Source organism: Leucopleurus acutus, assembly GCF_964270905.1.
Source record: "Leucopleurus acutus genome assembly, chromosome: 19".
NCBI lineage: Eukaryota > Metazoa > Chordata > Mammalia > Artiodactyla > Delphinidae > Leucopleurus > Leucopleurus acutus.
In genome coordinates, this window is record NC_139161.1 from 50799747 (window position 1) to 50823346 (window position 23600).

General features: G+C 39.6%; 2 protein-coding genes across 5 annotated transcripts in view; one reads left to right on the top strand and one right to left on the bottom strand.

Moving 5' to 3' along the window:
- The window catches only part of NUP88 (nucleoporin 88), a 30440-nt gene extending 29749 nt beyond the window's left edge, over nt 1-691 (top strand). For 2 of the 3 annotated variants that reach the window (XM_082860193.1, XM_082860195.1), the window contains one exon: nt 433-690. In XM_082860193.1, coding sequence (XP_082716319.1) covers nt 433-496 — 64 coding nt within the window. In that variant the 3' untranslated portion in view covers nt 497-690. Of the gene's footprint in view, nt 1-432 lie in introns of all 3 variants that reach the window. The other variant, XM_082860194.1, reaches the window with a different exon arrangement.
- Nucleotides 692-924: 233 nt separating this feature from the next.
- Nucleotides 925-23600, bottom strand: part of RABEP1 (rabaptin, RAB GTPase binding effector protein 1) — a 104209-nt gene continuing 81533 nt past the window's right edge. For both annotated transcript variants that reach the window (XM_082860192.1, XM_082860191.1), the window contains 8 exons: nt 23260-23376; nt 17796-17894; nt 13995-14135; nt 8749-8938; nt 8060-8115; nt 5462-5560; nt 4372-4488; nt 925-3618 (listed from right to left, as the gene is read on the bottom strand). In XM_082860192.1, the coding sequence (XP_082716318.1) occupies nt 3517-3618; nt 4372-4488; nt 5462-5560; nt 8060-8115; nt 8749-8938; nt 13995-14135; nt 17796-17894; nt 23260-23376 (921 nt within the window). In that variant the 3' untranslated portion in view covers nt 925-3516. The remainder of the gene's footprint in view (nt 3619-4371; nt 4489-5461; nt 5561-8059; nt 8116-8748; nt 8939-13994; nt 14136-17795; nt 17895-23259; nt 23377-23600) is intronic.

Below are 23600 nucleotides of genomic sequence, written 5' to 3' on the forward strand. Positions count from 1 at the left end.
TAAGTACCAATCAGCTGTTAGTGCGAGGTAGTTTTTCCTTTGCAAAATGCCAAAATCAACCCTTCTTTGCCCAGATAAGACCACTTGACATTTGCATGTCAAGTAATTACCAGGACAGGAAGTGTATGATGCTGATAGATAAGGACTTAAAAGTTGAGAGGGTCAAAAAGGATGTCTTTCTTTATAATTTTGCTGTGTGGTCAAGGTATTCCCCAGTGAATATGTTCAAAAATATTTCCAGCAGTTCCACTACTATATTTGCTACCTCTAGCCTTAAACGAATTACCATTACTATCCATCTGAAACCTTAAGCCGTTAATTCTAGCAGAGCACTTCTAAGATACTTCAGTATTACTGAGGTCTTACGAATCAATATTAATGGTTTATTCATTTGTTGTATTACCCAAAGTGAGTAACTTTATGATTTTACAGGGGTGAGCACATAAGAGAAATGGTGAAGCAAATTAACGATATCCGAAATCATGTAAACTTCTGACACCACCAGGAACAGATTCACACCTGAAATTAACACAAGTGAAGGCTTAAATTCATTGTAAAACGAACAGGTAGCATTATCTAATTTATAAAGAGGCATTTTAAAGGATGAACTTTGGTGTGGTTGTTCATCACTTTTTATACTTGTTTTATAATGACTGAATAAATGCTTTTATTTAAAAATTGGAATGTGGTTTATATACAAGCTCAAGTATATGATTGTATTCAGCAAGGGCCTAGGATTTAAAAGGAAAAAAGAAGCGCCCAAGACTTTCAGCTGCACACTGCCAGACCTCCGTGAACCCTACTGAGTTTTCTTGATATTTGAACAAGAATAAAAGCTGCATTTTAACGTAGCAGCACCAGAAATATGACTCTGAAGAGGGACAGAACCCTAGAACTCAAAGGAAAAGGCCACACAGTATACTAGACAGCAGCTTTTTTAATTTGAACACTTTCTTCTTAAGGACACGCCTTCAGTACAGTTAACAAATGGTTATACCTGAAATCTGCTCACAGCAGAACTCGGTATCCACAATTGCAAGGCCACTGCTGGCTCACTTCCTCGACAGGCAGTATTTCCTTTCAGAGCTGAGTTCGGCTGCGCTCTGTGTCCCAATACATGTCACTGAGTGGGTATGAGGTGCACATGTAGGATCTCAAATGGAGAAACAAATAGCTTGGTGATTTTGTCTTTTAGCATTAGGTAATATTTTTATACCTGCCAATGAGTTCTGAAAGGTAATACTGTACCTGCCTAGAAATGGCTGAGTGACTGCCAATTAAAAGCCACATGGTAAGGTAGGTTACAGGTAAGAGGTAAATCAGGTTAGACATGCATGAGAACACGTGTACACAGACTGAATACAAGCACAGGAACACTCGTGAAACCCAGCTGACCTTTTCTTTTGTCTTGAAGGGCTAAATCCTACCTTCTAAATCAGTTTCCCATCTATAAAGAAAACCCAGTTTAAAGAAGTGTTTCATACCAGAAGTAGAGACTGTTAACAAAACCTAGTCTCAGTTTGGGTTTTTCTAGCATATTTTTCTCAAAAAACTGGGTTCCAACAATTTGCATCTGCCACTGTAGAGACTGCTAACAGTTTCCTAATCATGAATTTTATTGGCCCAGTACCCTCTTATGGAGAAAAACATCAGCATCAGCAAGGTACCCCGTCTCAGCCAAGCAGTCCCCTGGGAGTTGTAGTTCAGTTCGTTCAGGAAGGTTATGAATTATCCATCTTGATTTATGGTGCCAATTTTAATAATCAAACAAATTAGCTTGGAGTTTATCCAAGGGACTAGTCTGACACTAATATAATTTAAAGTGATTGCATTTTTGGAATTAATAAAATTCCCTGTAACTCAATGAGGATACATGTTTCCTTTAAAGGAAACAGAGTAGTACTTTATACAAAGGGACTTTAGACCAATTAAAATAATGTTTCATGCATGCAAGCCTATAGCACTATTTCCATAATTAGTGTTTACTTTCAAAATTCATAATCATGAATGTAAGACTACAGCAATAGCCCAAGGAATGAGGTATGTAGGCCTTACCTTGTCCTGTCCTATGGAAGACAGAAATAAAGATCTTTAGGGCTAGTCCATTATGACTTCATTTATAACAATTAAAGTTGTAGCTTTATGTGAGCCAAACAGTCTACTCAATCCACTTAATTTCCATATGGTTCCTTCAAGTACTCTGCCGTTACACAACACCAATCACAAAAATTTGAAAACAACAGTTTTACTTTTGAACCATCTGTATGATGAATTAAACGGTGTAGTCTTCCACTGGCTAACAGTACTGCAGGTAAACAGTGAATATAAATCCATTCTGTGCTTTCTGCAACACTTCATAAGGCTACGGCAAAGACAACCTGTTCATTGAAACTTTATCCACACAGGAAAGGAATCTAATCTCATAGAAATGACAAAGCAGATTTCCAAACTGATCAACTAACTGGGTTTTCCCCAACTTCACCATAAGCATTATCACACTCCAGGTCTAAAATATAAAAGAAAAATACAATATAGGTATCTGCCAAACCTAGTTATCACCATTTTTGTATTTGACACTTTTGAAACAAGTATGTACTCAGGCCCACTGACTCGAGTTGAAAATAAAATAAGCAGCAGACTTATAAATTTATACTAGATGTTGTCAGACATAGCTTGTTTTATTAATATTTTTTCCACTGATCCAATAACTAAACTAAAACAGTTTTCAGGAGAGTAGATGGTGCCAGTTCACCTTGACCCTGGTACCTGTGAGTCCACGAAACTTACCCAGGTAGCAGGAAAAGTGCTTCCAAACAGTTTCTTGTGCTTTTCCTTTAACCTCAACTTCCAATAGCCCCAGCCAAGTTTGGAAGTCCTCATAATTAATTCGGTTCCAATTCCATTGAATTGGTTGTCTGCCACCGTCTTATGGTTCTCAGGCAAGTTTCAGTAGCATTTAAGGTCCTCCAATGCAAGATAAAATGGTTAAAAAAAAAAATACACTGAGCTAGGAAATACAGTCACTAGCCAGTGGGCTGCTCTCAAACTTCATATTTTAATATAAAATATTCATACGGCATACTCCACCTCTGTCTGCTAGCTGAATACTGTTACTGATGAACTCTAGACAACAGAAACAAATTCTCTCTTGCAACAGCTATGAACAGGAAATGCCATTTCAAACACTACTGGGACGGTGCTGAAGGGCAGGGAAATGTTGACTAAAGCAGGCAAGGAAACAGCACTTCCTCCATCACCAAATCTGATCCCACACTCCCTGGAATCAGGTCTGGAGTCTGGCTAGCGTTCCCAGTTGAAAAGTCTTTTTTACTGCAAATTACCCTGGCTGTTTGCTGCTCCGTGCCGCACAGTCTCCCCACTAGAATTAAGCATTTCTCCAGTCTTCCTTTTTCTGTGTGTGACTTCTTCTTCAGTTAAGAGTTAAATAATAATTAATGTTGCTCTAAAGATGAGTTAAAAACCCAAAGTGCAGGCTAGAGTCCTGCCATGAGGGTGTCATGTCTCAGGGAGCTGGTTAATGTCTGTCAGTTTGGTATCGTTCAGAATTGCCCGGATTCTCTCCAAGGAGTCTGCTTGCCGGATCCGCTCTAACTGCACCTAGAGAAATAATGCAGCGAGGTAAGTGCAGACGGCTCCTGCCTAGACCTTCTGGTTTACTCTGACTGGTTCAGCTGAAATGGAGATTAACTCAACAGAAACTACTCACTTCAAAGAAAAGAGGCAGCAAGAACAATTAAATCCAAAAAACAATTCCCCAAAGCTGCTGTGTAACAGACCCAGTATAAGGTGCTGGGACTATGGAGATGAATGAGACCTGATCCTTGACCTCTGAGAACCCACAGTTCAGCTGGGGGAAAAGAACAAGCTTATATAGAGTTTTAGCACAATATACTAAATGTCACTATACCAGCTTGGGGATCTAGAGAGGGTTCCACAGGGAGGACAAAGCTAAGCAGGGCCCTGGAAGAAAGGAGCAAGGGGGCCATGCTTCCAGAGGGAACACGTGCTGTGGGCAAGGAACCACAAGTAGTTTTTAAAAATTAGAACATAGAATATAAAATGTAAGGCAGAGAGATGGACAAAACGTAGGGATAGGCCTGGCTGGGAAGAGTCTTACATGCTACGCTAAGGACTTTATATTTTACCCTTAAGGGCCAGCAAGGAAGAAGAAAAGGGTTTCCAGCTTAAATGACCAGGCCGGCATTTGGAGCTGGGGCAGGGGCAGCCATAATTTCTAATCTTCTAGCTATTGTCAGTGGGCCAGTCAGGGATTAGCAAATTCTCCTGGGTACCAAGGACCCCAAAAGTGCCTCCTCAGCGTTCTGTCTAGGGGTTCCCCAAATGCCTCACCTGAAGGGTCTGAGAAAGCTTTACAAAATCTCTCTGGACTTGTTCACTGACATCTAGTTCTGTCTGCAACCTCTGAGCTTTGTTCTTCTCTTCAAACATTAGTTGTTCAACAGTAACCTAAAAAAATACAAGGTTTGAATGAGGATTAATGCTGGAGAGCCATACGTCAAATCACTCAGGAAATCTAGGCACTTGTCGTTTCCTACTACTAGAGAGGAAAGGTGGGTGCCCATCATATTCCTGTATCCTGTTAGTCTCCCTTTGACTCTGTCTTTACAGGGCAAGGGTGCACATTGCCTAAGGTACTTGTTCTAGGTCCTAAAATGAACTGAGTATGAGAGCCAAATTAAAAATGAATGAAAGCGCCGCACTCCACCCCTCAACCCCAGCAGCCTGGTGACAATGATTAATCATCAAAAAGCAGCTGCTGTATGATCAGTAGCTGTCATAGCAACAGGACAGGATCTTTAGGGATTTCCTCTGACAACCACAACAGTCAAGCATCTGCCAGGAAAATTCTCAATGAATACGCCTCAGGCAGCCCCAGCTATCCCCCAGTCTTCCTTACAGGGAAACTCTTCAGGAGGACCCCCTGTGCAGGAGCCTTTCTAAAAACAGAGAACTATTAAATAACACATACACAACATTTTTACACTTAAAGGTTATATCACAGCCCACCAAAACCAAACTTCCCCCCCCAGTTGGCCCCATGCATTTTTATTCTGACAGGACTAATCAGAATTTAGGCAGCAAATATGGTTCAGTACAGTATTCCAGAAACCAATCGAATGGAATGGCACTTCCACAGAATGCTTCTGGCTATGGCAGCGCCAGGTTTGGTTCATGGCCTTTAGCTCAACGCCTAAAATGCCAGTTAAGCCTGTGACACAGACCTCCAGAGCTGGCAGTGTGCACATCTAACCCAACTGAGATAAAGTCATTCCATTTTCTTTCTGCAAGCGGAGAGTCTTGCCAACTTTCAGAAGGTGGCACTATTTCAAAGCAGCAAGGCTTTGTTTTTTAAACAGCGAAGATGTGATTCTACGTTCTTCACACTGCTTTTTTACGAAACTACCAACAAAAATGTCACCTTAGCAGCAGTTTCTTTCTTTAACTGTTCTTCCAAAGTGATCTTCATCTCCTGAAGGCTCTCAAGCTGTTGAGACTTCTCTCTTAATGTGGACTCCAACTGTGAAAAAGGGAAAAGCTGAAACATACAGAAACTCCCTACAGGTCACAGCACATCTGCCTGGAGGAGCCTGCAGCCTGGAGAAATGCACCCAAGCTCACATCCTCCTAGGCCCTGGATACTGGCTATGCTTGGAATGCTCTTCTTACCCTTTGATATCTGTGGATCTTCTATTGATTCTTCAAGACCTACTCTTTATCTTATTAAACATTTATTAGGCACCTCCTACGTTCTAAGGCCTGGGGATGGAAAAATCAGGAGAGACAGACATGTAAGTTAACTATGCCATGTGACCATGGATGAAGCAGCACTTAATTCTGCCAGAAAAGTTGGGAAGGGCTTCCTTGAAGAGATGACATCTGACCCTTAAAGGGTGGTAAGCGGGAGGCGGAGGGAGATACTCCAAAAAGAGGGAGTTGACGTATAAAAAAATGAGTTAAAGAACTGAGGTGAGCTCTTGCTACATTACAGCACAGAGTTCTGGGGCCCTGGAGGCTGAGGCCAGAGAGGCAGTGGTGAGGCAGGAGATCCCAGCTGGGCTATAGATAAAGGGAACTACTGAAGGGTTTTAAACTAGACTGCTCACAGTCAAGTGAGCAGTTTCAATATGAAAATGAAATGAAATGAATGAATATGAAATGAATATGAAAATGCAATTTGAAGGGGATCAATTTTGGAGGCAGGGAAAGAAGTTAGGCTGTTACAATGAGCCAGGTGAGCACTGAAGTCAACCCAAACAGTGGCAGAGGGAGTGGGAAAGGTGGGACACGTTGGAACGCTGGCGACTTTTGCCAGTGTAACCTGATAGCACAGTGGGAGCCAAAGCCTGATTGTAGTGGGCTGAGGAGTGACTGGGAGGTCAGGCAGTGGAGATGACTCTTTCAAGAACTCTGGGTATAAAAGGAAGGAGGACTGGTAGCTGTAGAAAGAAGTACAATCCAAAGAGAAACTTCTCCCCTCTTACCAGGAGACCTCTGAGATTGGTTATGCATAATGGAAAAGACAAATAACGAGGCAGAAGTTCAAGGCCCACACTGGAAGGGGAAGATGGAGAGGATGCCAGGAAAAGATGTGACATCACGACCCAGTCAAAGCACATGTGCAGTGACATAAGACTAGTCAGAACAGGTCACCCTTTCCTCTGAAGAAGCGAGAAGCCTGGGAAGCAAAGCAGGAGAGCATGTGACCGAGGAGCTGAAGGTGGGCCCTGCTCACGACGGGGGCACAAGGCCGCCACGCGCTGTCACAAGGGGGCGAGCTGAGCGGCGACTGAAACGTCCACTGTGAGGAATGGAAAGGAGAGGGGCTTCCCTGGTGGCACAGTGGTTGAGAATCTACCTGCCAATGCAGGGGACATGGGTTCGAGCCCTGGTCTGGGAAGATCCCACATGCCGCGGAGCAACTCCGTGAGCCACAACTACTGAGCCTGCGCGTCTGGAGCCTGTGCTCCGCAACGAGAGGCCCACGCACTGCGATGAAGAGTGGCCTCCGCTCGCCGCAACCAGAGAAAGCCGTCGCACAGAAACGAAGACCCAACACAGCCAGCCAGCCAGCCAGCCACCCATAAATAAATAAATAAATAAATAAAATAAACAAAATTTTAAAAAAGAGCAAATGAAAGGCTACTGAGCAGCACCTGGCAGCAAGACCACGCAGTGTTCCTCATTCCAGTGGAACCAGCAGCTGGGGGCAGAGGCATAGAAGGTGGACACCAGGATTAATCCAGGGTTAGGTGGTATCAAGTGAGGGTAGCACAAGAACAAGGAATCGGGGGCTTGCAGGAGTTAGTGGGAGACTAGTTGAAGAGGCAAGCCATGTCAGATGCTGCTTAGAAGGAAAGAAAGAAAGAAGTTGCTAAAACCAGCAGAAAAGGAAAAGTTTAAGGAACTGAAGGTCTGAATGAGGTACTCAGACAGATGAACCTACGGGATTAAGGGCTGGAAAGATGGTAGACAGGGGTCAGGGGCATGAGCCTGGAGTGAGATGTCAGAAGTGGGGCAAGGTGCAGGCAGGAGTGTGGCAAGGCAGGGCAGCACAGCAGCAAAGGTCATTGAGTCAATGAATAACGAGGCCAGTAAGCTGAATGGGGTCATCTACCAAAAGGTGTTCATGGTGTCTAAGAGAAGGAGACTCTAAGCCAACTAGAAAACATCACCTCCTGTTTGTAAAAGATTTTGTAGCTTTAAGTATCTAAGTATTTTGTAGCTTTAAGTATCTATCATGTCAAGACCACAGCTTGCCTGTCCTTCCACCACAGTGGAAGCTCCAGGCTAAGTCACATCTTAGTCTTCCCTGTACCTCCTCTAGTCAACACAGAGGAGGCTCTCATTAAATGGTCTCTACCATCATCACGCCCATATTCCACTGTATTTTCCCAGAATTTGCTTGAAGGCAGGGACTATGTCCTAACTATATTTCATTCCTTGAGTCTAGCACAGTAGGATTCAATAAATAAATACTGGCTGCTGACAGAATCAATCTGAAACTCATGAAACTCACCTGTCCTTTTTCTACTTTTATTCTTTCTAATTCAGCTTTTAGGCTAGAAATGGAAGCTAGGAGGAAAAAAGGAGGAGACATGTTAGCATTTATTCATTATTTTGCATTTAAATTTTTTCTTAAAACACCCCTTTCCCCCATAAGCTCAATCTCATGCAATGAAAGTCAAATGCTGTACTGAACACAGTGGGCAGAATGGGGGTGAGGGACCAACACCCCTTTCTCAAAATTATCCCCAACCAATCAGCATCATAATCAAGCTCAGGAAAAGTGAGAGTCCACACGAGAACACCATGGCATAAACTGTCTCTGCATCAAATACCTACACCTAGCTCCAGTGGGGGCGGAGGGCGGGGAGCTAATCCCAGCAGGAGTCTGTTAACACTTCTGAGTTCTGCAAGGAAATGCCACCCATCTACTCATATTCCCCAGTGTCTGGGTTCAAGTCCTGAATTTCCTATCTATTAGTAATTGCCAGAGAGGCCACCAGAGCCCCTAAAAAGATGAGTTTTGGGTTTTTTTTTTTAAACTCCTAATCACTGGATATATCAACATCCAGAGAAAGGGACTGAGTCCTTACTTAGTTCTTTCCTATACTTTTTTGTTTTCTACATTCTAAGACTGTTATAACCAGAGAAAAAGTTTTATTTAGTGCCTTCAATTCTAAACTACATCACTTTTATCTTCACCTATTTCTTCCTTGCAGTTTTCTATTTCTAGCTGCAGAGTTTCTTCGAGGTTTTCTTTTAAACACTGTTCTGCTTGAATCTGCTCTTTCAGGAAAAGTATTTCAGCCTTCAGCTTTTCTTCCACGTGATCTGCTGCTGTCCGCACATTAATGATGTTCTCACGGTATTTTAATACCAACTCCCGGAGCGCCTAGATTCAAGAAACAAATGGATATTGGGTTTATAAGGGTGAAAGAAAATAAACAAAAAAAGCTAAAGATTTTCTGCAACCAGAATTTCAGATGTTGTTTTAGACGGTTCAAAATTTAGGACTTTGAACTCCAACCCACTCTTGGCTTCAAGGGGCAGGTGTTATGCCATGTTATTATTCAGTATGTTAAAGAAATAACATTACTAACCAAAAAACGTGTATGGGTGAACTACATATTTTTCCCTCAAAACTGTTTCATAAATGGAAAAATTAAAATTTTAAGTGACTTACAATGTGGGATTCACTATGAATAGCTTAGACACTTCCACTATTACCCGCTTAAATTTGAAGGGAGTTAGTGAATGAGGACCAAAAAGACTGAAACTCAGAAGCAAGTATGAACTCCAAGAGGACAAAATGTACTTACTTATTCATTTATTCATTCAAACAAACACTTGTTGAACACCTACCACAAAAGCAAAGTACTGTTAGGCCAGAGGCAGGTATGGCAAAAAGAGGCTTTCTAAGGTGATCAGCTGTTTTTCTGTAATAAATTCAGTTTAAATCTTACTTTATTTTTTCCCTAAATTGTTGTTGTCTTCTTTTAAAATTCCTCCTCCACCCACCCCCGCAAATATCCTCCCAATTATATCCTAAAGCAACTCTAAAGTAAAAACTGGGATTCTTACCAAATGTATATATAAATTAAAGAACAGCAGGAAAAAAAAAGGCAGTTTTTCTTGAAAAACTGTATCAAGAAAAATTTCATAAGATTTATTACAGAATCAAGGTTTACAGGCTAGACTGGTTATAACCTTCAAGGATTCGTGGAATTTTTTTTAAATCTAGGTACAGAAAGTCCTTATAGAACATGGAAGAGAGGAACCTTTCCTGCCAAGTGAAAAGTTTAACAGAGGTGGGAAGTGGTATGCTGACAGCAAAAATAGACAGGTCCCCAACACCTTCTCCTTGATGAGATCAGTCACCAGTTCAGAAAGGAGAGAGCTCTCCAGAGTGTCAGTAACCTGAGCTGAGACCACAAGCTGGGGGAGGGCAGGGAAAGGAGAGGGAGAGCAAGGAGCTAATGGCAGGGTAGGCAACGGAGCCTGTGTAAGTGAGCAAATAAAAACAAAAACTAAGAGTCATGTTAAAATCTATATGGGAAAAAAGAATGAGGTCCAAACAGTAGGGGTTGAATCTTCAGGGTAGGATTAGGAAAAACTGTTACTTACAAAACTATAAATCTCTGTAATGTCTGACTTTTTAAAAATTTAACAATTATAAATTTCTTTTAAAAAAAAAGAACCGAACGATCTTACAGGAAATATATTTTCTATTTCGTTTTGAGAGTTGCTCTATGAAATCCCATCTTTGCCTATACTGTTTGTAGTGTTTACTTGGGTTTAGCCTAAGATGGTATTTTTCATGATGTTGAAAGGTTTTAAAATGTATGAGGGACTTCCCTGGTGGTGCAGTGGTTAAGATCCGCCTGCCAATGCAGGGGACACAGGTTCGAGCCCTGGTCCAGGAAGATCCCACATGCCGCAGAGTAACTAAGCCCGTGAGCCACAACTTCTGAGCCTGAGAGCTCTAGAGCCCGCAAGCCACAACTACTGAGCCCACGTGCCACAACTACTGAAGCCCGTGTGCCTAGAGCCCATGCTCCGCAACAAGAGAAGCCACCACAATAAGAAGACCATGCACCACAAAGAGGAGTAGCCCCCACTCGCCGCAACCAGAGAAAGCCCGCGCACAGCAACAAAGACCGAACTCGGCCAAAGATAAATAAATTTATAAAAATAAAAAAATAAAACGTATGAATATAAAGTCTGGAAAAAGTTAAGGAGATACTTATGAATGTCTCAGGAAACGTCTGGGTTTGCAGCCCTGATTCTCCCAACCACAAAAGAATGGAAGTGAGGAAACGCCATAAAAATTATCGGTAGACAGGAGGCTGAGTGTGCTGTGCCCTAAGTGCTATATAGAAAAACAGATATCACAAGGAGCCAGCATGGTGACCCCCTTCAAATATTTAATTTCTGGTGCACTCTCAATCTGGTCCTACAAGAATAATACAGACCTTCGATTTGGCAAAGGATTCTTAGATATGACACTGAAAGCATGAGCAACAGAAGAAAAAAATAAACTGGACTTTATCAAAATTAAAAACTTTTGTGCTTCAAAGGACACCATCAAGAAAATGAGAAAGAAAAAAAAAGAAAATGAAAAAGACAATCCACAGAATGGGAGAAAATATCTGTAAATCATCTACCTGATAAGGGACTTGTATCTAGAATATATAAAGAACTCTTATAACTCAAAGAAATAAAAAGCAAATAACCCAATTTAAGAGTAAGCAGGGCTTCCCTGGTGGCGCAGTGGTTGAGAGTGCGCCTGCAGGGGACATGAGTTCGTGCCCCGGTCCGGGAAGATCCCACATGCCACGGAGCGGCCGGGCCCGTGAGCCATGGCCACTGAGCCTGCGCTTCCGGAGCCTGTGCTCTGCAGTAGAGGCCACAACAGTGAGAGGCCCGCGTACCGCAAAAAAATAAATAAATAAAATAGTAAGCAAAGGATCTGAATAGACGTTTCTCCAAGGAAGATATAAAAATGGCCAATAAACACATGAAAAGATGCTCAATATCATTAACCATTAGGGAGATGCGAATCAAGACTACAATAAGATACCATTTCACACCCACCAGAATAGCTATAATCACAATGTGAGATAACGATGAGTGTTAGTGAGGATGTGGAGAAATCCTCAAATGATAAAACAGGGTTCTCATATGACCCAGCAAGTCCACTCCTAGGTTTCTACCCAAGAGAAATGAAAACATATGTCCACACCAAAACCTATACATGAATGTTTATAGCAACATTATTCATAGTCCAAAGTGGAAACAACCCAAATATCTATCAACAGACAAATGTATAAACAAAATATCCATATAGTGGAGTATAATTTTTTGGTCATAAAAATCAAAGAAGTACTTATACATGGTATGACATGGATGAACATTGAAAACACTAAGATATGTGAAAGAAGCCAGACACAAAAGACCACAAATTGTATGATTCCATTCATAGGAAAGAAAGACAGGACAACCTATACACAGAAAGATTAGTAGTTGCTTAAGCCTTGGGGAGGAAGGGCTGAATAAAAGGTAAGGGGTTTGTCTTTGAGGTGATGAAAATACTGTGGTGAGGGCTACACATCTGAGAATATATTAAAAACCACTGAATTGTACACTTTAAATGGCTGAATTATTTGGTATGTGAATTACATCCCAATAAAGCCTGTATGTATGTATGTATGTATTTGTTTGTTTGCTTGCCACGTCACGTGGCTTGCAGGGGTCTTAGTTCCCTGACCAGGGATTGAACCTGAGCCCTCAGCAGTGAAAGTACAGAGTCCTAACCACTGGACCGCCAGGGAATCCTTTTTTTTCCTTCATCTTTATTGGAGTATAATTGCTTTACACTGTTGTGTTAGTTTCTGCTATACAACAAAGTGAAATCAGCTCTATGTATATACATATATTCCCATATCCCCACCCTCCTGAGCCTCCCTCCCACCCTCCCTATCCCACCCCTCTAGGTCGTCACAAAGCATGGAGCTGATCTCCTTATGCTTCCCACTAGCCATCCATTTTACATTTGGTATGTATGTCAGTGCTAATCTCTCACTTCGTCCCAGCTTCCCCTTCCCACCGTGTCCTCAAGTCCGTTCTCTACATCTGTGTCTTTATTCCTGCCCTGCCACTAGGTTCATCAGTACCATTTTTTTGGATTCCATATATATGCATTAGCATACAGTATTTGTTTTTCTCTTTCTCACTTACTTCACTCAAATTGAAGTATAGCTGATTTACAATATTGTGTTAATATATGCTGTATAGCCAAGTGACTCAGTTATACATACATAAACATACATTCTTTTCCATTATGGTTAATCTCAAGATACTGAATATAGTTCCCTGTGCTATACAGTAGGTCCTTGTTGTTTATCCATTCTATATGCAATAGTTTGCATCTACTAACCCCAAACTCCCAGTCCATCCCTCCGCCACCCTCCCTCCCCCTTGGCAACCACAATTCTGTTCCCTATGTCTGTGAGTCTGTTTCATAAATTTGTGTCATATTTAGATTCCATATATAAGTGATATCATATGGAATTTCTCTTTCTGACTTAACTTCACTGAGTATGATAATCTCTAGTTGCATCCATGTTGCTGCAAATGGCATTATTTTGTTCTTTTTTATGGCTGAGTAGTATTCCATTGTATATTATGTACCACACCTTCTTTATCCATTCATCTTTTTTTGCGGGGGGGCTGCATTGGGTCTTCGTTGCTGCACACAGGCTTTCTCTAGTTGTGGTGAGCGGGGGCTACTCTTCGTCGCAGTGCATGGTCTTCTCATTGCGGTGGCTTCTCTTGTTGTGGAGCACGGGCTTTAGGCATGCGGGCTTCAGTAGTTGCAGCACACAGGCTCAGTAGTTGTGGCACACAGGTCCTAGAGCGTGCGGGCTTCAGTAGTTGTGGTGCAAAGGCTTCAGTAGTTGTGGCACGCAGGCTCAGTAGTTGTGGCACATGGGCTTAGGTGGTCCATGGCATGCAGGTTTTCCCAGACTGGGGATTGAACCCACGTTCCCTGCATTGGCAGGCGGATTCTTAACCATTGCACCACCAGAGAAGCCCCCAATCATCTGCTGAGGGACATTTGGGTTGTTTCCATGTCTTGGCTATTATGAATAGTGCTTCTGTGAACATAGGGGTGCATGTATCTTTTTGAATTATAGTTTTGTCTGGATATATGCCCAGGAGTGGGACTGCTGGATCATAAGGCAACTCTATTTAGTTTTCTGAGGAACCTCCATATTGTTTTCCATAGTGACTGCACCAACTTACATTCCCAACAATAATGTAGGAGGGTTCCCTTTTCTCCACACCCTCTCCAGCATTTGTTATTTGTAGACTTTTTTAAAAAGAATTTGTAGCCATTTCAGAAAATGTACTTGTTTACATTTTTGATCTTACAGAAAATAAGTTACCTCTATAGTGTCTGGGAGAATGAAGTCTTCTGCTTGTTGTAATGACACATGCAAGCTATGCTTTCCCTGAAGACTGTCATTGTCTTTCTGTAACCTCACCAGCTCTTCTGAAACCTGTTCCCGTGACTGCATCAGCACTGCCTAAAATAGAAAAAGATACTAATCACAGCCAGAAAGGTAAATCCTATCTGCTGATAACTGCACCAGAGAAAAACAAAGGCCAAATGAAATAAGGGCTGAGGATGGACAGTACATGATAAAGCTCTGTAAGACTTAAAAAAAGCAGCTCAGAGATTTATTGGTTTACAGCCCTTACATATATTCAGGGGGACAGGAAATGAAGCAAGTATCTGAGCTTATTCTCCACTGTTTCTACCAACAGCTTAAAAGTAATGAATTTCTTCCCCCATATCCCTAGGACCAGCATCTCTAGCTCAATGGAAGAGGTGGACGTAATCAAGACTTATATCAAAAAAAGTGTGTACTCCAAGACAACTCCTATTTCCTCACAGCATGCGTTCCACAGGAGGCAGGGATAAACAAAAAGCAGTATCTTCATCTTTCATTACATATACATATGTTCAAGCTCAGGATCACTGTGAATGGCCCAAGGACCCCAAATATTAGACGCTATCAAGAGGCTTTATGCTTAGGAAATGCAGGACATTTGAGCGGCTCATTCTTAAAATGGAACACGTTCCTTCTTCCACTTGCTGATGTTTATAACAATTTTAGGTATTTCATATGAATTTATATCAATATAAAAGTCCAGCTAATTTGAGTATAAGATAAAATTCTGCAAAAGTATTTCTGCTAATTTTTACTACTAACCATTGAACATATACATAAGTGTAGATTACTCCACATCCAACATTTGTTCAGCAGCTACTACTCTACACTAGGCGATTTGCTGCCCATGGAGAGTACAGGGATAAAAGATAGACTTTGCCCTAGAGAAGCACATGGTACAGTGGAGGGAAAGATAAGTAAACCAAAAATTACCCAACCATACTACGAGTGCTGTAACACTCGGTTACAATGGGTGACAATGGGTACAGCAGTGATAAAAGGACAAAGGGTACCTAATTAGTGGAGAGGGTTCAAGAACATTTCCCACAAAAGGTGACTGCTGCATCCTGAAGGACAAATAGACTGCTGGTAGGCAGGCAAGGTCATGCATAAGTTTTGGTTAATTCTACTGGCTCTTATTTATTTCAGACCAGAATCAATTGTTGCTTTATGCTCACTTTCAACCCATTTACAACAAAATATTAGCATCCCACTACGTTTTGGATATAAAAGAAGGGAAAGAAGAATATGTTTATATTTGTTTATTTTTGTAAAGAGAAAACCAAGGATAAACCAAAAATAAATTTAAATGATCATGTATAGGAGTTGGTGGGAACAGGGTGAAAGGGACAGGGAATGGAAGTGAAACTTCTGAGTGTTTATATACTTTTATAGTTCTGACTTATGAACCATGTTGCATGTTCAAAAAACAAAAAAGTCAATCAAAAAAGAAGAAAATCCAAAAATGTAATACATAGCTCCATTTGTTTCTGTTTGTATCAAATTGATAACACAACCACAGAGAGAAAAATCATTTCAAGTAATTTTTGAACACAGCACCCAGACTGTAAACCTTTACCTGGCATAACATTCTAAGGGTAAAAAGAACTACAGGTGTCTCTTGGTATCCACAGAGGACTGGTTCCAAGACACACTCCCATACCAAAAACTGAGATGCTCAAGTCACTTCCAGTCAGCCCTCTGTATCCACAGATGTGGAAACCGTGGATATGGAGGGCCAACAAAGAAATGCTGAACTTCACTTAGTAAGTTTGCTGTTGGTAGCAATATTAATGTAGTCATTCTAAAACGATTGTGATCGCCTTAACCAAGTGATCAAACTTAACATCACCAACAATGGAACCACCCATCATAACATGCCTCTTGTTATGAACTTTCCATTGAATCATTTCATCCATGTAGTATTCTTGCCAAAATGTCTAACTTGAACCATGTGGAAATAATCAGACAAATGCATTCTACAAGGCAAATGGTCTGGACGCTTCAAAAATGTTAATGTCATAAAAGCCAAAAACAAAAAGTGGGTGACTGTTCTAGATTAAAGGAGACTAAAGTGACATGACAACAAAATACAATACGTGATCCTTGACTAGTTCCTTGATCAAAAAGTAAAACCTCCACTAAAAAGCAACCAAGGACTTTCAGGGTCAATGGTTACATTTTAAGCATATAATAACAGTATTGTGATTATGCAGAAAAACTTCTTTGTTGTTAGAACATACATACTGAAATATTTAGGAGTGTCATTATGTCTACAACTTATTTCCAAATGGCTCAAAAAAATAAACAAATACATATGTAATATAACATACACATATATGAAAGAGAGAGACTGAGAAACAATTGCAAGCAGTAAAAATGTGGCAAAATATTAACTGGTAAACCTAAGTGAAGATTTTATGAATGTTCACTCCATAAACAACTCTAAGTTTGAAATTTTTCAAAATAAATAGTTCGGGGGAAATATTAAGATCCCAACCACTACCACAGCTACTCTTCTTTGAAGGGGCCTAAGAAATTGAGTTTATCTTTCTCAGTGTAAGAACATTTAAAGGTAATTTCAAGAAAATGGTAAGATATTAAAGTTCACAAGACCTCAACCTTAATTTCAAGAAAATGGTAAGATATTAAAGTTCACAAGACCTCAACCTTAATTTAAACAATTCTTCAATGTCACCTGCAATATGTTCATTTTAAGTGGAATCAACTTGAAAAATGTTAGCAAAAGCAGGTGAGTTTTAAAAGATGAGAAGGAAGATGAGAGGGGACAGGGATTGTAAGGAGGCTAAACACTATGAAACTTTGTCAGCATTTAACAGTGTCCTTGAGATCAACAATTATTATCTCATATTCTCTAATTAATGAAAAGATATGAAACTCTCTCTGGTCATTGATTAGAGTGAGATGTTTCTCAACAGACATGTTGAGGGATCAGCATTTAGGGATCAGCTCAAAGGCCATTCAGATACTGACCCAATGCCAATCAAAAACAAACCATTACCATACAACTTGGAGTTTGTTTTTCTGTCAACCCTGCAAGAGCTGGACAAGAGGCAACTCTGTAGGATCACCCCAGCAGGACCAACTCTGCTATAGTTTATGAAGGGCCATCAGATGCAGGGTTCCAACTTTGAGAAAAAGGAAGAGCAAGGCAAGTGGAGCCTGACTGCTGAGGAAGAGGCCCAAAGCTGGAGAACAATTCTGCAGAGGTTCAAGGCAGCTCTTATTAAGAAGCTCTCTGTTCCTATTCCTCTCAAAATTGACAGCCTTCTGGAAGTTTTCCAGTGCCACAGCAGTTATGGTACATGTTTTATCATAAACCCTATGAAATTACTGAGGTTGTTTTAAATATATTAGCTGTCCAGGAAAAGCACAGTGACTGCTCAAAAGCTGTACCTCCTAGGGCTTTGAGAGATTTCAACTTTTAGCTTGTATTTAGAGCTAAAAATTAAATGCTGGTCCATAGTTTATTTTATTTAGGTTTCTCAAATCAAAGAAAAATTAAGTTAAAGGTGATAATTTTTTTGGTCAAGAGGGAGGTTTAAAAAGAAAATAATGTCTTTACATAATCTTGTCCATTACTAACGTTCTATATAGGCTCTGGAGAACATAATGGTAACCACTTTGGCCAGGAAGATAAAGTCACATCAAAGATTATTTCAAGATAGAATATATTTAACATAGTTAATGTTTATTTAAATGTTAACTTACCATCTGTTCCTGAACATCCCTCTTTGCCTGGGAAAACCCCTGTTGTAACTCTTCAAGTAAGTTCTCAGATGCTTGGGCTCTTAGGACAAGTGCAGAGATCTTGAAAGAAAAAAAAAATTCATACACAGAGAATTTAAGTTAGGAATCTGGTTATTCTGAAACTAACTCTTCCATCTCCTGCTTATTTGATGTCCAGAACTGATTTTATTAGCTCATCAAACCCCACTCATCTATCATTCAACAGATATGTGTGCATCTACTGTGTACAAAGCCTCAGCCTTTCAGATGACACAAAGCAGTACCCAAAGTTCCCAGGGGTCATACGCTGCCATACATGAACAACAGCATTATATACGTCTCTAGACATAGATACTAATCCATGTGACACAGTTATAAATATTATTCTTAAAGGAGCTAATTAAAAATCAATAAAAATTTTGAAACTCTGTCCACAAAAAAACCCCAGTTTAAAGGATAAATGAATCTTCCCTGAACTAGCTGCAGTATTCTAAGGTGGTTTACTTAAGAGCAAAAGACACATGATAAACTCTCTTGAATTAGTTTTAGTGTTCCTGACGAGGGGTTTATGTGAAAGTTGATGACTCATACATAAGAGTTATAAAATAAACCAAAATAAATTTGTTTAGACATTTAAAAAATGATTATTGTCAGAATTTTGTTTCCAGTAGTGGCAGAATAGGTGATGTGAACCAACCTTCCTGCTAATTAAGAAAACCAGACAAAAATATGAAAGACACCTACATGAAGGCATGGGAGAACAAGGCAAAAAAGAATCACAGAGCCAAGGACCAGAATGAAGACACATGGAGAACTGGGTGCAGCATCTGGAACAGCTCTTCTCCAGAATCATGAGCCAACTCCAAAAGAAGCAGAGGCAGCACTGAGAAGCTGAGCAGAGCGTCTGAAAACCCCAGCACAGGGTGGCAAAAGTTAAGAGTCCAAGACCCAATACACAAAGGGATCCCTGGTAAACACCCTGCACTTTGGACTGGGTCTCCAAAGGGACACACCCTATAGTAAGGGAAGAAGTTAAAATAGTCGAACCTTCACAACTTCATATAATCTCAATTCCCATAAATGAATTAAGGTGATCCAGGATTGTTAGTACAACTAGTTGCCTGCCTCTCATAAGAAAAATGGCTTTATTTCAACAATTTTCACATATAATGTCTAGTACCTCAAGTTAAGAATGCACAAGGAAAGACTATGATAGGGACTTCCCTGGTGGCGCAGTGTTTAAGAAGCCACCTGCCAATGCAGGGGACACAGGTTTGAGCCCTGGTCTGGGAAGGTCCCACATGCCGCGAAGCAACTAAGCTCTTGTGCCACAATTACTGAGTGTGTGCTCTAGAGCCTGCAAGCCACACTACTGTAGCCCATGCTCCACAACAAGAAGCCACCGCAATGAGAAGCCTGCGCACCACAACAAAGAGTAGCCCCCACCTGCTGCAACTAGAGAAAGCCCGTGCCCAGCAACGAAGACCCAACACAGCCAAAAATTAATTAAAAATAAATAAAAGACTATGATAAAAAACAAAAGGAAATGATAAAAAACAAAACAGATAACAAAAAGAGAGCTACAATGAATCCAGATATGTTATTAGAAACAGACTTTAAAATAACTGTATTTGATCTGTTCAGAAATTTAGAACCACCAGAGAAATGGAAACGATGAAAAATAACCAAATGGAAATAAACTAAAAAAATCAATTATCCAAATTAAAAATACAATGGATGAGTTTAACAGATTAGACCTATTTGAAGAGAAAATTAGTGATATGAAGATAATAAACAAAGACAAAAATGATGGGAAATACAGAAGAGAGATTAAAGAAGCCATGCAGATGCAATGCGAACATCTAACATATACAAATATTTGAAGAAGTAACAGCCAATGGAAATAGCTGGTAGAGCTAAAATATACCTGTGCAAAAACTCAAAAATTCCGTAATTTCACTACTATGTATACTCGAGAGAAATAAGTCCACATGTCCACTAAAAGACATATACAAGAATGTTAAAAAATGTATTCATTCACAATATCCAAAAACCAGACACTATCCAAATATCTCTCAACTGTAGAATGGATAAATGAATTATGGTATACTCATGTTATAGAATATACACAACATTAAAATCTAACTACTTAGACACAGAACAATATGGATAAGTCTCACAGACATAATGACCCAACAGACCAGATGCAAAAGGCTACATACTATATGATTCCATTTATATGAAGTCCAGCAACAAGCAATTCTAAAACATAGTGTTAAAAGTTAGAATACTGGCTACCTCTAAGAATAGGCAGGTGGGGTATTTACTTATTAGTAAAGAACATGAGCGTATTAGAAATGTTCAGTATCTTGATGCAGATGATGATTTATTACCCTAGTAAAATTTTTCACACATTAAAATTCACCAAATTGTACACTTGAGATTTATGCACTTTATGTTTATCTCAATAAAAACAAATTTTTAAAGAGACATATGGCTGAGAATATTCCAATCACGATATAAGACATTAACTCGGAGATCCAAGAAACCCTGTGAACTCCAAACAGCAGAAATATGAAGAAAGACGCACCTAGGTATATAGCACAGTAAAACTGTTAATAACAAAAGCCAAAACGAACATCTTTACAACAGCCATGGAAAAAATAACATTTCACCTTCAAAGGAACAACAATAAGACTTACAGCTGACTTCTCATCAGAAACATGGAAGCCAGAGCAATGGAATAAGAACTTCAAAGTGCTGAAAGAAAATATCATAAATACTCAGAATTCTATACCTGACCACAGAGTATCCTTTTTGAATGAAGGTGGAAAGAAAAAGATATGTCTAATAAACAAAAATATGAGAGAACGGAGACTTTTGGCACTGTCCAAGATGGACTAAGCCCACCAAGGCCATTCTCTCCCCTTATTACAACTAAAAACTCTGGAAAAAATACAAAAAGCAACTACCTGAGGACTCTAAAACATAAGCAAAAGCATACAGTTTAGGGAGGGAAATCAAAACGGGAAGAAACAATTCATACTGCAGTTTACTACTTATTTGGGTTTTTTTTCCTATTTTCTGCCAGCATGAATCTAAGAGCTGCCCCAGTTGTGAAGCCACAACAGATGCAGCAGCACAGGACAAACAACTGTTTTTCTGATCACAGGGCCACGACAGGGTCCCCATGAGCTGACAAGTAGAGTGGTACTGAGAGAAAAGAGCTAGAAAAAGGGTCCCCTAATTCTGTGCATGAACCAGCACAAGTCTCACACTGACTGACCCCTGAGCTATATACATACATGGACACATCCAAAGGAGCACTGCAAAGGCTTTTAAAAATGAACTGACATTAGAACTACCTACTAAAGAAGGCAAGACAGAACTTATGAACGAACCTAATCAGGTTAACAGAACTGAGAGTCTCACAATAAAATATTCATAATCTCCAAGATCAATCTAAAAGTACTTGACATAGAAATAATCAGGAAAATGTGGCCAATTCTCAAGAGGAAAGAAAATCAACACATGCCAACCCCATGATGACCAAGGTTGGACTTATCAAAGACTTTAAAGTAGCTATTGTAACTATGCTGCCTGGTGTCAAGGTAAATACTGTTGAAATGAATGAAAACATAGTTCTCAGCAGAGAAAAACTTTTATAGTTTTTAGAAACTATATGTTTCTAAACTGTAAAGTTTCTAACTTTATGTTTCATTTAAAGAAACAAATGAAAAATTTACTATAAATTACAGCACAGAATCTGGCACAAAAATAGGCAAATAGACCAAATAAAAGAGTCCTCACATGTACATGACCCACACATGTACATTCACTTGATAGTTAACAAAGATGATCTTGCAGAGCAGTGAGAAAAAGGTGACCTTTTCACTAAATGGTACAGGAACTGACTCTCCATATGAAAAAAATAAAATAAAAATTTACCCGTATCTACAGCTTATACATAAAAGTCAGTTCTAGATGGATTTTAGATATAAATGTGAGTGGCTATAAACAATGAAGCTTCTACAAAATACATGAAAATATCTTCATATAACCCCAGGGTAAGAAAATATTCTTCTAAAAACCAGGATAAAAATCACTCATCATAAAGAAAAGATCAATAAATTTGACTACATTAAGAACTTCTGTTCATCAAAAGACACCATTAAAATAATGAAAATCTAAGGTACTGAGTAGAAGACATTTGGGACACATCACCAAAAGGCTCTAATAAGATTATATAAAGAACTCCTATCAGAAAAGTGGGGGGGGAAAAAAAAAGACAACCCAATAAAATATCAAGCATAAGACTTGAAAAGTAATTTCAAACACACAAACAAACACACACACACACACACACACACACAATGATATCCCAATGGCTAACAGACATGAAAAATGCTAAATAACCTCAATGGTCGTAAGAGAAATGCAAACTAAGCCACCATGAAATGCCATTACACACCCACCAAAATGGCTATAATTAAAATAACACAAAATGAAGTCTGTCGAGACTGCGGACCCACAGGAATTCTTCTCATACATTGCTGGGGAGAGTATAAATTCATACAACCACTTTCTGGCACTATTATCTCCAAAAGTTGACATACATTTTGACCCAGGCATTCCACTCCTAAGCACATACCCAGCAGCAACATGTGCAACAAGCCCTATACAGAAATTTCAAAGTAGAATTATTCATAATATCCCACAACTGGAAACAACCCAAATGCTCATAACATTAAGATGGATAAATTATATCCATACAATGGTACGAGTATACAACAATGAAAATAACAACTACCACACACATTTGTGAGTAGGAACCTCACAATGTTGAATGGAGGAAGACAAACACAATGAATGATTGTGTCATTCATTGAATACGGACTATATGATTCACTTGTTAAAATAAGAAAGCAGACAAAGCTAATCTAATGGTGTTCGAAGTTAGGACTGTAATTACCTCTAGGGAGGAAGTAGTAAGTGGAGGGGGAAAGTGAGGGCTTCTGGGGTACTAGCTAATTTTCTATTACTCGATCTTGGTGGTTACACAGATGTTAGTTCAGATGTGTTTGGTACATCTGTATACGGTCACGTTTTTTCCTATGCATGGTATTTTTCAAAAAGTCAAAAAGGAGATAACTAGCATCTTTCTTGTCAGCAGGTTTCTTGTGCAGCAGAAAAACCTAATAAAAGTCAAAGGGGAAAAGAGAACCAGAGCCTCCTGATATTTACTAACGAGTTATTGCAAAAGTTACTTTCCTTAAATCTGTAAAACAGACACCAGAGAAAGATCAGTTTGAGATATTCTTATCTGAGGGAAAACAGAACTGCCAGATCTTCAGGGCAAGAAAGAAACCTTACTAGGTTTTCAAAATGCTTTTATTTAAACAACTCAGTCATCTCCCAGGGGCCACATTCTAAAACCCTCACTTACCTGGTGACTTGAATCTTCAGTGCTCTGCTTTATGAAGTCTTCCAGCTCCTGTTTATCTCTCATTGTCTTCTCTAACTGGTCATTTGCTTGCCTTAGCATCACCTGTAGCTTTTTCACCTATGCAATTTTAAACGTCAATTAGAAGGAAGTACCAGAATTTTCATAAATTTAAAAAAAAATCCCTACCTCCAGAAAATTTTTTTAAACCTAATCTTTTTTCCTGAGAAACAAATTTGTCAATTTGGGAAAAAATTGAGATGAATTACCTCATTCGACAACTATACTGTGCTTTACAGTTAACAAAACATTCTTCATATCCATTATCTCATTAGAAAATATCT